The sequence below is a fragment of the Engraulis encrasicolus genome, chromosome 9, assembly GCF_034702125.1.
Source record: "Engraulis encrasicolus isolate BLACKSEA-1 chromosome 9, IST_EnEncr_1.0, whole genome shotgun sequence".
Taxonomy (NCBI): Eukaryota; Metazoa; Chordata; class Actinopteri; order Clupeiformes; family Engraulidae; genus Engraulis; species Engraulis encrasicolus.
The window spans coordinates 30,563,810-30,580,780 of record NC_085865.1 but is presented as its reverse complement, the minus strand read 5'-3'; the positions used below and the strand labels follow the sequence as shown (position 1 = coordinate 30,580,780).

The 16,971-nt window shown below is 39.9% G+C and overlaps 1 protein-coding gene across 1 annotated transcript; it reads right to left on the bottom strand.

Annotated features, from left to right (window-relative positions):
- Positions 1–174: 174 nt before the first annotated feature.
- On the bottom strand, positions 175–8,380 carry LOC134455102 (phthioceranic/hydroxyphthioceranic acid synthase-like). The gene is made up of 6 exons (XM_063206152.1): positions 8,335–8,380; positions 7,779–7,932; positions 7,417–7,577; positions 7,095–7,298; positions 6,631–6,812; positions 175–6,358 (listed from the first exon to the last, which is right to left on the bottom strand). The coding sequence occupies exons 1-6, from the start codon at positions 8,378–8,380 to the stop codon at positions 830–832; spliced, it is 6,276 nt and encodes a 2,091-aa protein (XP_063062222.1). The 3' UTR covers positions 175–829.
- Positions 8,381–16,971: the final 8,591 nt, after the last annotated feature.

Here is a 16,971-nt window from a genome sequence, read left to right as displayed (position 1 = left end):
CAACAGAACCCCCAGGGATTTTTAAAAAATGTTTTTGTTTCCTGTTAATTACATTAATTAAGCCAAGCAGAAGAAGTTCCATGTCAAAGAAGTTCTTTTAAATATTTTAAATAATTACAATAAAAAACAAAACCATTTTACCTCAGCAGGTTTATTTAAGTTTTTATTCCAGACATCATCAGATGTCATATCCAATGCTCCATTGCCTCATAAGTCTTTCGATGGTGACAAAGATTACAACCAGCATGTGTCAAGAAGATTGTTATCTCTTTACAAAACAGTTACTTGGTCACATGCGCAAATAATATATTCACCCCAATCCAATTAAAAAAGTAGCTTCATCATGAAAAAAGTTTTGTTCAACAGCTATGTTGGCACAGTGAAATGTACACATTATATTTCACAGTATTCACAGTGTAATGTTTCACAATGTGTTACATTTATATTGCAATATTCAAGGATATGCACAAAAGAGATGAAAATAATAGTGTGTTGTTTGCTTCATAATTTCAAGCAGTAACTAACGCACAAAAATGGAAACACAGAGACAGTTTGTACATGTGAATGTGAATACATATGAATCGTGCATAGCATTAAAACAGTTGTGTAAATCAGCATTATATTGCCTGAACATATTCACAAATGTGATAACTTGATTTAACTACCTTCACGTTAAGTCACCCAATGTGTGAAATATTTCTACATGGGATTGGAAAGCACATAGGTGAGCTGAGAGTCTGAGAGAAACTGAATTGATTTGGCAAAATGATGGCCTCATTGGATGTTAAATCACCGTTATTGTTCTTAGCCAATTTCACATTCCTAAAGACTACAATGATGTACTATCATATGAAAGTTCTCCCTGTGCACTCTCATTCAACATGAGTGTCAGGCTAGCAACAGTACAGTTAGGGTCCAGTAATTTAACAAGAGGAACATTGACCTCTCGCTCCTGGAAAATAGCATTCTGCAGAGTCATTCCTAGCATTGAGTCAACCCCAAGAGCTGAAAGAAATATCTCATCGTTCAACTCCTCCTGCTCAACACTCAAGGTCTTGCTGAGTATGGCCCTAACAAACTCATGTGAGGAAAATGGCACCTCATTTTGCTCAGCTTGTGAATCAGACATTTCCACATCTGTCAGGTCACCTACAACCAACGAGCCTAACCGTTTAGAGAGAGATGGATTTTGTGAAAAGCCATGGTGATACATTGTTTTCAAGTTGAATTTGCACACAACCTGTTGCGGCTTGTTAATGAGAAGACACTGCTCTAAGCTTTGAAGAATTTCTTGACCACCCATTACCATCAACCCTTTGCCTTCTAGGAATTTTTGCAGATGGTCTTTGTTCAAGAGAAGACCAAGGTTCAGTGCACCCCAGTTGATGGACTGGGCAGCAAGCCCAAGTTGTCTTCTATAATGACAGAACATATCAAGAAACGAGTTGGCAGCTGCATAGTTTGTCTGAGAAGCATTGCCTAAAAATGAGGCAATTGATGAGAAACATACAAAGTAATCCAGTTTGCAGTGGTTGGTGGCATTGTGGAGGTTAAGGACTCCATTGACTTTGGGCTTTAAGACTTTCTCAAAGAGAGATTTGTCAAGGTTTCCCAGAAGAGCGTCATGGAGAACAACGGCACTGTGGAACACCCCCTTTATTGGGTATGTGGCCAGTCTCTGCTCAATGGTAACAACAGCTTGTTTGACTTGTTCTGTGACAGCAATGTCACACTGTAAACAGACAACCACCGCACCACTCTGCTGCTTCACAGCATCAATCTCTAGTTGCATCTCAGTGCTGGGGCTCCTTCTGGACAGAATGACAATGTACCCTCCGCCTCTCTCAGCTATAAACTTCACTGTTTCAAACCCAAGTCCTGTAAGCCCGCCGGTCACAATGTACACACTGTTCTTGTGGAAGAGTCTGTGCTCTTTTGGCAGCATTGGAATGTCAGAAACTGCATACTTAGCTGTGATGCCATCAAGGACAATCACAGACATAGTTCTTAAACCAAAGTAAGACTCTGGTTCTTCTGCAGGCAAAAGGTCAATGCTACCAGTCATGCCCCTCTGGAAGGTAACAGTGGGGACGGTGAGAAATGTTCCATCAAGGTTCATCCTCCTAAGCCATTTGTAAATCCTTGTATGGTTTGCTCTCATTGATCCCTTTGCCAGAAGACTGGTCGTCTCAATGGTCTGAATGCAGGGAACCTCACGGTCCTCTCTCAGATTGTCTTGTGGGACAACAGTTGGGAACTTCTGCTCACAAACAACAACAACATTTTTAATGCCAGAAATTGTGCTGGCTTTGGTGTATAGCCATTTCTCAAAAGGAGGCATTAGGACAAGGGCATCAAATTTGTTTAGATCTTGCAGCGGCCCACTGAATTCAGTTGAAACAAAGGCATTCCACCCAGACTTGTTTGCAATCACGGCGAGGGCTTTTACCATGACTGAATCAGGGACAGAGGTGATAATGCCTAATTTTCCATTCTTTTTCTTTGGCAAAGTAGAGTATAGTATGCTCCACACTATCACATAGTATGAAACACATGGCAAATCCTTTAAAAAAGGAAATTTCTTAATCCTGTAGCAAACACCCTCTGGGATTATCACTTTGGAGGATGCCATCACAGGATAACAGGCAGCAATGTGATCTCCCACTTTTACTTTGCCTACACTTTTCCCTGTGGCTGTTACAATTCCACTGAAATCAAGAGCCAGGAGCTTGTGGTTTTGATTTGTGTGTGTGTTCCAATATATCGTCTGACCAAACCTATAATCGGAAACACTGATTGCATAGTAATCTGAAGAATGCACACAAATCTTGTGAACTTGAACTTCAATATGTTTCTCTGGAATCTGTCTCTCTTCCTCGTCAGAAGGAAGTGCAGACAGGCTGGTCATTTTAAAAGGGTCTGCAGTCATTAAACTGAAGGGTGTTTGTGGTGAACATTGAGTGTTTTTCTGCTGGTTGATGCTAACTGGCAGGGAGGTGCGAACAATTTGTGGCTGGAGAACCTGGCCGTTCTTAATCACCAGCTCTGGGTATTCACTGCTGGGGTAGAAGGTGAGGATATGAGCAAGTGCCCGTACATCCTCTGCCGAGACTGAGCCAATGTCAATCAGCTGGAATGTAAATTCGGATATTTCAGCTGCACAGGCTCTTGTCATGCCCGAAAGTACAAAGCCTGGGTTTGTGTTATCCACTGTAATCTCTGAAGATTTACATGTCACTACTCTGAAGGAATTTGAGAAATTCATCTTCCTCAGTTGCAAAATTATTTGCCGAAACTGTTCGCAACAATTTGCCATGTTTGATAAAACATCATCAGCTGGTTGGTTAGAAAAACTAGGAATTCCCCCCAGAAACAAAATATCTGTAAATTTTTTCACATTGCTGTTCATTTTGGCCAAAATGGAAGCGAGTCCCTGTTCCAAAATTGTACTTCCATACTTTGAAGAAATGTATTTGGAGTCTTTGCGTATATATGGTTTTAAAGCTAAGCCAATGGCACCATGATCAGAAAACACTAAGGCCTTGCCCTGAAATTTTGCCTGCACATCCTCTGAGAGGACACTAAAGTTATTGTGAAAAAAGTCTTTCTCAACAACACTAGAGTAGCTTTCAACATACTTGACCAGTAAATCCCTCACCTCAACAAGAACCTTTCCTTCTTTGTCTGTCAGGCATCCACACACCACGAAATGGCTGTCAGCCAAATCGGTGGCTCTCAAATATATTGCCATGTCCTTCTGTAAGGGCTCAAGGACGGTCAAACTCCCAACAGCTGAGGGAAAACTAGGCCGGACCACATTCCCTTGACAGCCGACAATGAGTGTCATTTGCATTAGGTAATCCATGATGACTGGATGCACGCAGAATTCATGCAGTTGACAAAGCAACTCGTCTGGAACAGTGAGAACTGAGTATGCCTCCCTAAGTTCCTCCCCACAGAAAATGTCCGCTTTATTCTGAAACACACTGCCATACTGGAACCCTCCCATGTCTAACTTCCTGTACAGCTCATCAGATTTAATAACAGAGGTGCATCTCCTAGATACACTGTCTAATGAGATGTTCTTTTCCTCCATATTTTGTTCTTCTTTGAAGTCAATGTTACCAGAGGCAAAGACTGTATTGCCTGAATGAATTTTAAATAGTGTTTTATGTTCAGCCGGTTCAAGTGACACCTTCAGTTCAGGCTGACGCTTGGTCAACAGAAATGGACTCAAAAAGTTGATACTGAGCTGCAGCATGTTGAGAGGTGCCTTTGGTTTGGCATTGGCAATGCAGGCTGACAGCCCTATGTCAATGTACAAGGCTCCCGGGATGATTGCAACGCCATTGTTCTTGTGTTCGGATAAATACGAGAGCTCCTTACATGACAAATCACAGGTGAACTCATTCACTGCTTTGCCTGTCTGTTTAAGCACAGGATGGCCACTTGTTAGATGCTCTTGGGTGTATGGAAAGGAAATTGATTTCTTAACACAGTCAAACTGATACCTTGGCAGGGCAGTTGGAATGATCTGCATTCCTGAATAGAACTGATCCCAGTTTACATTGAACCCTAACTCAAACAGCTTTGTGAATGTCATTTGTAGTGTCTCGTGGTCTTTCTCTGGTTGTGCTGATGACAAGACAACGGAGTCATTTCCAAGTGTCTCCATGATGTTTCTGTATAAGGCTCGTCTGGGCCCTATCTCTACAAACACAACATTCTTTTTGTCTTTAGCAGCTGCGGTCAAAGCTTTTTCAAATTCTACCGCCTCACGGATGTTCCTGGACCAGTAATTGCCAGTGCAGACGTCATTGTTGTCAGCCAGTTTGCCCGTCACTGTGGAGTACAACTCTGTGTCCATTTTACTTCTCATCAATGTACCTATGCTGTTCTCTACCTCTGGGAGAATTGGATCCATCATGTGACTATGATAGGCTGCAGCGACATCCAATACATGAAGAAACATCATCTTGCTATCTGGCAAGTTGCTTAAAGTTTGGTGGAGAGCCAAAATGGACTCTTCATCGCCTGATAGTGTACAAGACATCGGACTGTTCTGGGCTGCCAAACAAACCCGTCCTGAGAATGAAGACAAATATGGAAGAACATTTCCCACAGCCATGTTACTGACAACCAGCATCTTTCCCCCAGTGACCTTGCTCTGTAGTTCACTGCGGTAATGAATAACCTTGACAGCATCCTCAAGGGACAATAGCCCTGAGCAATGTGCAGCAGCAACTTCTCCAACAGAATGCCCAAGAATGGCATCTGGCCTGACACCCCAGTGCTTCAGGAGAGTAGCAAGAGCGACCTGAACAGCAAAGAGTTGTGGCTGGACAACAGCTGGGTTTGACAAATCCAGCTCGTTATCAGTCATGTTCTCAAGTGCATCTACCAGGTTCACTTTTTTGTACTTTTGTAAGACCGTCTGGATTTCTGTGACCTTTGATCTGAAAACGGGCTCTTTCTTGAGGAGCTCCTGACACATGCCCCTGTAGGTTACACCATTCCCACAGAAAATGAACACCAATTTGGGATCTGATTTAGTGGGAGTAATCTTTTTGTCAAGACTAGATTTCAGCTGTAACGCCAAATCTGCCAAAGAGGAAGTTCTGAACACTTTTCTGTATTTATGTTTCATGTGAGTTCTTCTACATGCTGATGTATATGAAAGAGTTTGTAAATCAGGTATTGTTTCTTTACCAATTTGGTCAGCTGTGTTAGCAATCATGTTGGCAAGGGATTTTTCTGACATTGCAGAGAGGACAAACAAGTGAGATTTTCTAACCCCGCCACTTGCACTTGCATTTGTTTGTTGGTGCTGTTTGACAATTACGTGGGCATTGGTGCCCCCAAAACCAAAATTGTTTACCCCTGCTAACCTGCCAGTACTGGAGGCTTTCCATTGTTCAGGTTGGGTAGGTACAATTACATTGAGTGCTTTGGCATCTATGCTAGCTCCATCCTCTGTGTAGAACACTGAGGGAACAATGGTCTCATATTTCATCATCAATAGAACCTTGATTAGCCCTGCCACACCTGCTGCTGATTCTGTGTGCCCTATGTTTCCCTTCACAGAACCCATGTAAATTCGGCCTGACCCTGTTGGTCTAGCTTTGGCAATTACTTTAGAGATGCTCCCTGCTTCTGTTGGGTCACCTACTGGTGTTCCAGTCCCATGAGCCTCTATGTACTGAACACTGGCCAGATCACTCTCAGTAGAGTAGACCCTGGAGAGCAGCTCCTCCTGCTGGACCATGGATGGCTTGGTGATTGGAGTGACAGTGCGGCCGTCCTGGTTAACTGCCGTTTTGCTGATAACACCCCAGATGTGATCAGAGTCCATTAAAGCCTGTAGATTAAAAAAAAACAAAAAAAAACACCAAAAACAACCAAGGAAAACATTTTCAAAATGTTGTTTTTTGTTAATTCATTATTGGTGTATTTAAAAGTGCATATTGAAACATTTTGTCACTTAAGACTTCAAGATTTATATGCAGCATGAAACTGATGGGAAAATAGCATTTGATAATTATAAAACTTAGCAAGCTAACATTTTATCATTATGACCAATGTAAGAGCTTAAAGCTTTAAAAGTGTTTGTGTGTTGTCAGTGTGCCATACCTTTTTAAGAGGCTTTAAAAGGACAATACCACAGCCCTCTCCTCTGCCATATCCGTCTGCTTTGCTGGAGAAGGGTTTGCTCGTGCCTTCAGGTGAGATCATCTTGGCCTTACTCAGAGCCACAAAGATGTTGGGCTCAAAGATGCAACTGACACCTCCACAAAGGGCCATGTCACAGTCACCTAAATGGAGAAGTAATACAAATCATTAACAGATTCTCCTAGCATTATACAATATATATCGTGGCATATTTGCATGTGTATAGCCTATCTTGGTCAAGTTAGTACAAGTGCAAAAACGTGCAAAATATGAAAAGGTTATATATTAAAGGGTTTTTGAGGGTTTTTTTTCTGAATGCTACAAATTGATTCTGTGAATAGCTATGATAAACTTTCATTGCATGAAAAGGGACAGTCTTAGTTCCCGGCAACATCCCACACTTGGATTGTTCATGTTCCATTTACCATGTCTGATGCCTTGGCAGGCAGAGTGAAGGGCAACTAAAGAGGAGGAGCAGGCGCAGTCCAGAGCAAACGACGGCCCGGTGAAGTTGAACGTGTAGGAGATCCTGTTGGCTGCCACACTCATGGCCGTGCCCGTTGAGAAGTAGTGGTTTATGGTGGTGCTGCTGCTGTTCACACGGATCTCATAATCTCTGTTCATGAGACCTAAATGGAGAAACAAAATGAAAAAATCTGTTTTTTGTTTTTGTTTTTTTTAACAAAGCTATATTACATATACTTTATGTATGTATTTGAAATGGCTGATTATGTTAATAGGAACTACCTATGTAAATGCCTGTGTTGGTGCCACTGGCCTTCTCCAATGGTATCCCAGCATCCTCTAGTGCTCTGTAGGAGCACTGTAGCAGCAATTTGTGCTGAGGGTCCATTTGGTCTGCCTCAGCATCACTGATGCCAAAGAATTTGTGGTCAAACTCATTAAACCTGTAATAAAAACAATGGAGTATATATATGTATATACTGTAATTTGGGGTTTCTTACGTCCCTGTTGTACTATTGCATCATAGATAGACAGACAGACAGACAGACAGTGCAGTTTGTTAGAACGATGAAAATGCACAATTAAAAACCATAAAGCACCACAGAAACACAATGATAATCACGAGGAATGGTGTGCAATCATACCCATTTATGAGGGCAGCCTTCTTTGTTCTTGTCTTCCCTGGTTTGCTGTCATCAGGGTCATACCACTGAGAACAGTCAAAGCGCTCATCGGGAATGTCTATAGCACAGTTCTTCCCTTCGACTAGTACCTTCCAAAAGTTGTCAAGTCCTTCACCTGCACAATTAAGGCATATTGAGTTTAAAGGAAACAATTATGATTGGTGATTACTCTTAAGGCCTTGGTTACACATGTGAATATTGTTAACAATTGATTATTGATTATGTTCACGCTGCATATGGATAACCATTGTGACAGGTATGTTTTGAAACATCTGGATTCAAAAACAAAAGGGCTAGAAGTCTGTTCACCAAAAGGCTCAAACAGATGTGTTTACAAAAACATCCATGCATGTAAACAGGGTCTTGAGGAAAACAAAATCATTAATGTAGTTGTTTGGTAGAAGACGCTATACATTTTACACATGAAAAGATGTAGGCATATAATAGCTACAACTCTGAGAGAGACATGAGAATGAGCATAAACACTTTGAAACGGACGCAAAAAAGTTACCCTTACCTCCTGGGAAATTGCATCCTATCCCAACCACAGCAATCTCCTCCATGACCAACTGCTGAATGTCCCTGTATCTAGCTGTGTTTTAATACGGGAGGCTTTTTTTTCAGCTGCACGAGTTAAATATTAAGTTTGCTCTGAAGCACCAATCAAATCCAGGGTCTGAGACAATTTACCTCAACAGTTCAGGAAATACCTTTATCCTAGCGGGCATGCAGGTAGCATGCAGGTCAATATCCATTTTGCTATACAAACCTGAAAAAACCTGTGTCAGTTTCACAGATTTTGGCAACCGTTCCCTGGACACGGAATTGTTTTCTGTGATGGACACACGGAAGTGCTTTTTTTCCTCAAAAAACATTTATTACTGACAGGTTAGGGTTAGGGATTGTTTTGGTCTGGGCACAGCTGGTATTTTTTCGTTTATTACATGAATTTGACCAACTGGAAAAGGTATTTCTCAAAAACATGTCTGTACTGACAGGTTAAGGTTAGGGATTGTTTTGGTCAGGACACAACTTAAATTGCTCTAGCATTCTTTTGTTTATTTAGTATTATAATTTGGTATCTATTTTCTAATGATAGACTTAACACAGTGCTTTGGGAATATAGAAAGCAATTCCGTGCGTCAATCACAGAAAACAATGTCCAGGGGCACAGAATTTTGGCAAAATCCGTGAAACTGACTCGAATTTTGTGTCCCAAAGATTCGTGTCCATTCCAGTGAATTTTGAGAGATCCGGCTGAATTAACGTACTAAAGAGGGAAATGAAAAAGGCGAAGTCAGACAGTGAAAATCAGGTGTGTAAATGTAAGTGAAGGTCTCTAACAATAACAGCAACAACAAAGAATATTCTCCTGCAGACAGGACTCTCACTCAAACCTTAAATCAAGTCAGGTTGAAGTGGTCAGATCTTGAAGAAACCTTTTGGCTCCTTGTGAGCCTTTGAGTCCCTAACAATGGTTTATTATCAGGACTTGTTTTACATGGCATTTGCCAGTGGACCAACAGACGTCAGGGGCTGATGCTGTTGGATTATTTTTTTATTTTCCTAGAGACTGGCCCACAAATTAAAGGGGTCCGCACAAATGCGCCTGGGTCAATTTTTTGGTCTTAGGCCAGGCCTGTTTTCAGTGCAACTCCATTTTACTTCATTCTTTTACTTTTCTGATACTTCATACTTGAACAATTAATGTCTATTACTACAATAAATCATGAGCGCTGATCCGATGTCAACTAGTATGTCAAGCCTTGTTTTGCTTTTGAGTGAGATACTGAAAGCACAGAGCGACTTAGAAAGGTGTGGGAAGATATAGCATATCAAACAATGTGGGGGGAATTGAGCCCTCAATCACACATTGGGAACAAACATTATTTCATGGACCAAGGCGACTTTTAAGATAAGCTGCAAACTTTTTATGTCAGCGTAGATGTTTTTCTCCAGTAACAAGTCTGTGTCCTTCAGAAGCAGAATTGCTATGCTAAGCTATTTTTCAGTTAACAAGTCGGTGTCTCTCAGAAGCATAATCAGTTGACATTGTCTCATTGTGATTCAGGGAAATTGTTACATGTACTTACATATAAATGTGTGGAACCAGCTTTTATCATCTCACTTCACCTTTCACCACCTGAAAGTGATGGCAAGTGATACAACTGCAAATCAAAGGACATTGACAAAACCAATAAAGTGAATGAACATTTATAATGAATGTTTTATGCTTTTCACACTCACATACACATGCACGCGGGCACACACGTTCTCTCTCTCTCTCTCTCTCTCTCACACACACACACACACACACACACACACACACACACACACACACACACACACACACACACACACACACACACACACTGACACACACACACACACACACACACACACACACACACACACACACACACACACACACACTGACACACACCTAATTTGCTGATGGAGAACTTCAGCAAGTGCTTTGTTTAGCAAGTGCTGCCCTTGTGTAGATTGACATTCATTGTTCATATAAAATCAGCAGAAATAATGTGTAATTGTTATATAGGGCCTACATAGATATTGGTCATGAAGTGTGCTAGCTTTAAATAAAGATACATTACATTTACTGTAGCATTTTATCCAAAGTGACTTACACTTATTATTTACAGGGTATTGGTTACAGACCCTGGAGCAAAGTGGGGTTAGATACCTTGCACTTCGAACCTGCGAACCTGCAACCCTCAGATCTTAAGTCCACCTCCCTAACCACAGAGCCACGGCTGCTTTGAGAGAAAGTCGGCCAGAATACATATATGGTCATTTTCAGTCTCTACCTTCACAGGATATTTTTTATCCCATTGGAATAAATGACAATACACTCTGGATCCTGGCATTATGCTTTGCTTAGCTCAAATCAATCCCATATTATTACACACACACATTACTTGTTCAGAAAGTTTGACACATGCAAGCACACTGAGGATTTAGTGTCTTGTTTTCTGGCAATGTCCTACTTTGCAATGAAGAAGGAAAATGTGTATAGACGGATGGCAATGTCCTACTTTGCAATGAGGAGGGAAATATGTATAGACAGACTCCCACCTACTGTAGTGGTCTCAATTAATGATTTTCAGATCAGTGCAACATAGCCTACATACTCTGTGATTCAAGGAAATATAGGCCTACTTGTTTTCCTGGGAAATCAAAAACATGTACGGGAAAGCACAGACGACCAAAAAGAGTAAGCTAAGTTTGCAGACCTTCAACCTTCAAATTTATGTTTATGTCAGCTAGAAGAAAAACAGATACGTCTTTTGCAGCAACACTGAATTCATTGTTTCTATGAATCATGTTTAATTGTACATTATTTTTTTCTGTCTCCAAGCCTTTTACCAACATTCACTCAACCCCCCAAGTCCTCTAAGGTCTCCTGAAATAATTATTTTCCAACTGGGGTTTTTGGTCTGCTGTTGTCTTCCTCGTCTTGAGTAAAGAGTGCCAAATTATTATCCTGAGTGCAATGTGAGGTCAGGACAACACTGTTAGTGATTAACGGTCTTGCGAGAAGTTACACGAGACCTAAAGCATTCAATATTTTATGAAATGATGGGAAGGTTTGTTGAAGACACACACAGCCTACATTTTGTTCTATCTTGACAATTTTCACATGTGACACGTTTACAATGGTGCTACAAAAGGTTATACAAAAATGATAACAAAGTGTGTCTGGAATGATGTTCAGAGATGGAAGTGTGCCTGGTTAGATAATCATCTCATATCTGATTTTATGAGTCTTAAAGATACAGTGTTATAAAGTGTGTTTACACAAGGGTTTTTTTGTATCTTGTTTTTTGTGCAACACCTCTGTTTGTAAACAGTAATAACATACTCAAATGTAACTTGTTTGCACAAAGAGAAAAAAAAGTGAAAAACTTTAAATCCTTGAGAAGTAGGCCTAGTTGTTAACTAAAATTCATGACATTTTTAAAGTGTAATAGTACAGCCATCACTTTTCAATTGTGTCACCTCCTTTTCTAAAACTGATGTCTAAAGCAGTGTTTCTCAACCTTTTTTTAGGCGAGGCATCCTTTCAATTCATGAAAAATGTCAAGGCACCCCAAACCAACAAGCCGTAACATGGCATCGCATCCGATACCACAAAAGCTTAGAAAAGTAACACATTTGGAGACGTCACACAACCTACATTCAAAGTTGCAGCGGACTGGGGCGACCTATATTTACTTTATTGTGCGTAAATGGCAGATGAAAGATTCCACTATAGCATTAACTTATCAATTTAGACAAATATGTATCATATTACATCATTTATTTATCAGCCACGTTTCCGCGGCACCCCTGTTGAGAAACACTGGTCTAAAGTATATGCTATGAGACCTGCAACAGTCACTGAAAGTGAATGCACAGATGAACTGAATAGATTTGAGAACAGGAGGTGGCAGGTGGTGGAATGCTGTTTATGATGTTAAAGAGTAATTCTAAGGCTTCCCACTAATGCCATTTGGTAGTGGAAAATCAATTCATAGTTATGAACCATGTAGTTGACGTGAACTGTATAATTTTCACTTATAATTATTGAAGACAAAATTAGAACCAACAATAAAACAGTTCAAGGAAGCCTCCATTGCACCACCAGAGGCACCAAGTACCAGTGTTGCCAGATGTGTCTGATCAAATCCCGCCCAAAAAGTTCTCAAAAACCACCAAAATGCGCTAAATTCCGCCCAATTTCAACAAATTACATTGATTTCTATGGGCATAAAACGGCAGGAAAAAACGCCAAAAGGCCACATGTTTCAATTTTTACCCACAGACAGCCATCCCAAGTAGCCCAATTGGGCTGGTAACCGCCCAATCTGGCAACACTGCCAAGAACTTCATTCTCCACCAGGCCTTCAGATGCAGCACTCTCTCTCATCACCCAAAGCCACACCAACCAGACTGATGCAGCATTCTCTCCCATCACCCAAAAGCCACACCAACCAGACTGCCAGGAAGCTATATCTGCCTAAGAGCAGAAACGCCACAAACAACAGTGAGACTTAGGCACTGTTTACAACTACGTATATGGATATTTTTGGCCTCCATTTTGGCCTCTCGTTACTGCATGAACTGAGTTTTAGAAATCTCCTCTCTGAAATCAGTTTTTTTAATGTATTGTTTAGGGCGCTAAGTCACAATGGTGTTCCACATGCATTGTATACAGATGAAATATATCCACATTCAAAAACACACACATACATAACCAGCACCTCAAAGCCTCTCTGGACTATACCCCAAGAATGCCCTTTCCAGTAACTGCTGTATCTGACTCACATATGAATAACAATACTTGACAATGCTGTTTTCCTTCTAAATTCAATGATTCAGCCTTTTCAAAATTGTGAAGTTGATGTGGTTGTTACATTAAATTTTGTATTCATCCCATAATGTTGTTGGAGAAAAGAGTTAAATTCTGAGGGAAAAATTAATTGCAGAACTATCACTGGATTTTTTGTCAACATATTCTCCCCTTGAAATGAACACCAATAACCTTAAGTCTTCTACATTATATATTTTTTAGAGCTCAACTCCCTGTTGACCTTTGCAGCCCTGGCAAATGCCAGCAGCACACATCTTGTATTTTTTGTAAGACTGCAGTGTGTAGCAGTAGTAGTATTGTTGGCATTATCCTTATCTGCCATACTGTACTGCCACTTACCGCTCTCAGTCAATGATTTTGGGGCCATTGTGATGAGCGGACTGAGCACATCAAAGGAGCCTCAAAGACATAGTCTACTTTTGGTGTTTTATTGCATTACGAGAAGAACGTTTTTTTTTAGGACACGAATGAAAGAGTGACAACCTTGATAATGTTCACACCTTGAATGTCAAAACAGTGGTTATTACGGATGATGGGCATATTAAAGAGTGTCTGGATTTTGAGAGCGGCATGTCTGTCTGCTTCACTGATCTCATTAAACATTGGCAACCACAATAAGATATTATCAGATATTATCGGATATGATGGGATATAAAGATACAGACTGATAAAGGACTTTGTTAGTGACCGTGACCGTGACCTATATAAATATCCTGCAGCATCACCTGCGGTGATCTTTAAACCAGCCCTGCAGTGGGTGATATTTCTGCTGATATTCTATTATTCACAGAGCAGACACACTTCAGCTAATTTATTTACTTAAATCTTTTTAAAATTACATGCACATCCTTTCTTTTCCGGTTGCCCAATTATGGCAATTTTCTTTGATCATCACCATACAGAACATTTTAAAAAAAAAAAGATAAAATGAAATAAATCACACGTACCTGACCTAATACAACACTCACATTGTGGTACAGGTCAGGGTCACCTTTCACCTCAACAACTTAACCTTTCTCCTGGCTGGTGTGCAATGCAGTGCAATACTTGCATGAAGAAAAATTACAAGGCCTGACCTGACCTTTAGTTGATTTTTCAGCAGCTGGTTGTAATTTGCACATTACACTAAATCGGCAACATTGGGAACTTTTGCAAAACATACGGTAGGCCTATTATAACAGAATATCAATGAGTTTGGTTGAATAGCATCACAAGCAATTGTGTGTTTTGAATTCAGTTGTCAGAATAGTACAACTCTTTTCTATTTGCCTACTATAGGCCTACCAAGTTTTTATTTTATTTACATGGCTGACTGATTATGATTATGCAGTCAGTTGCTGTGGAATGCTGTGTACAGAAAAAAGATAATCAAATATTGAACGTCAAAATGACCTTATGAGCAAGCTCAAACTTGGCAACAATTTGTTCCAAATGATGTACTTCTCCATATCTCCTTCTCTAAACATCTCTGATTTGCGTAGGCCTTCAAAGAATTCAATCACAAAGACCTTTATGTGTTATCATGAATGACTTGTTTATCCTGTTTTATCAACTTAATGTAATGGCATAGTGTTGCTTTAACTTTGGGGAAAAAAGTTTACATCATCTATCAGGAGAGTTAAGTGGGTCAGAGGTTGAACAGAAAAAAGCTAAAACGTTGTAGTAAAATGATGCAAAACTCTGTGAAATGTGTCCACATACATTGCATTGTTGTTTTACATTCATACATTTTCTCTATGGGGATACTGTCCCTCGGTTCAGAGTCAGTCCTTGTGATGTCAAATCTGTCCATTCAGCGCCTAGTTGAGGGATCATACTGGTAATAAAAATCATCAAGTAAAGTCATCTTTGTCACACACTCTAAACCGTTCAGTAAATATTTATGTTCATTGTAAAAGAGACACTTAAATGACCAACATAATGATGCAGGTAACTGACTGCCTCCTTCTTTTTTGTTAAACAAATTATTCTCCAAAACACTACACAAGCCTTGTAAATGCGACTATCATTCTCTTTCTTTAGCATTGAAAAAAAATGTGTACTGACTTAATGTTAACAGATTTTCCTGAACAAATTCAAACAACAAAGCAGTGACCTTACCACTATTAACTGAGAGGCACAATGGCATCTACATTTTTGAAAATGCCTGAATATTGACGTATGCAGTTTCTTAAAAAACACACACACACACACACACACACACACACACACACACACACACACACACACACACACACACACACACACACACACACACACACACACACACACACACACACACACACAAGAAAACAATAATATCTAATAAAAACCAATGCATAAACCAATGACAAGAAGAAGAAGAAGAAGAAGAAGAAGAAGAAGAAGAAGAAGAAGAAGAAGAAGAAGAAGAAGAAGAAGAAGAAGAAGAAGAAGAAGAAGAAGAAGAAGAAGAAGAGTATTGCTGTGAATTAAAAAAAAAAATTATTGGAATCTATCTTGGCAATGACGGACAGAGTGTCTTTTCCGGTAGTGAAGGACAAATGAAGACATCTTAGAACGTTGCCTGTAGCATTAGATTATGGCAGACAGTTCAGGACTCTGTACATACCTTACTGTAGAAACAGAAAGAGATAGTGAATCAAATGTGCTTGTAAGCTTTGAGGTATTCATTTAAAAGTAATATATCTATATATACAGTAGGCTAATAAATTGATAGTAATATATTTATAAATATAGTAGGCCTACCCAGGCCTATATTTATGTGATCTAGCCTCATACTAGGATACTATCACAACGGAATGAAAACAAAAAAAGAAGAAAAACTATGACAAAAACCCCTACGTCCACACATTATATCCATGCTCTACATAGACTGCTGTCTCAAGTCCATGATAAGACAAGAATGTCTCAAGATAAAACGTTATGTTCCTCACCAATGTGGCATGTGCAGAAAAGTATACTGAAAAGGCCATTCAGAACAGTCATACGTGCAACAATCAACATATGGCAGTCTTTTGAAACATTATAATTAGTGACATTTACTGTAAATAACTGGGATTTTGAATGTAAGCATTCACAACACAGCAATGCAATGGAGTACTGTAGCAGGCCATATGATATAGCACACTGCCACCTTGTGTCTATTTGAAAACCTGGCACATGGTCTAGATCACAAGCATAGTGTAGCACTTTATCTCAAAAAGGGCAGATTTCACTGCATTATCATGTAAAATTTTGTAGTAGTTAATATTTACCTGAGAAAAATGTCACATCTTCACCCTAGAGTGTCCCATGATATCAGCTCCTTGACCTACATATTTTAATAAAGTATTAAAGTATTTTATGGCAGACTGCACTGCTGCTTATATTTTATCAGAGAAGCAGCAGGGGTAAGGTGGCAGAGAAGAAATATATATATACAGTATATTTCATTTGAAGGTATTTTGCTTCATCTATAGAGTACCTGTACTACAGGCGATAACAAAGTTATATTTCACTTTGAAAACTAATTTACAATGCCACCTGCTCTACAATGGGGAGCATACAAAGGGAGTATAGCCTACATTTTTGGGGCATACTGTATATATATACACACACACACACACACACACACACACACACACACACACACACACACACACACACACACACACACACACACACACACACTGTATAGGCTCATATACGAACATCCCTGCTGAAAAACATTTTTTTTTAAACGAGTCGATTGTAGAGTCACATCTAAACTGTAAAACATGCAATTCAGCATTTAGGGAGTCAATTTAACAGCATCTAGAG

Coding starts and splice junctions, on each gene's coding strand:
- LOC134455102 (XM_063206152.1), bottom strand. CDS start 8,380: ATGGAGGAGATTGCTGTGGTTGGGATAGGATGCAATTTCCCAGGAG. Junction 7,933..8,334: donor AGGATGCAATTTCCCAGGAG/GTAAGGGTAACT, acceptor TTAATTGTGCAG/GTGAAGGACTTGACAACTTT. Junction 7,299..7,416: donor CAACACAGGCATTTACATAG/GTAGTTCCTATT, acceptor TTCTCCATTTAG/GTCTCATGAACAGAGATTAT.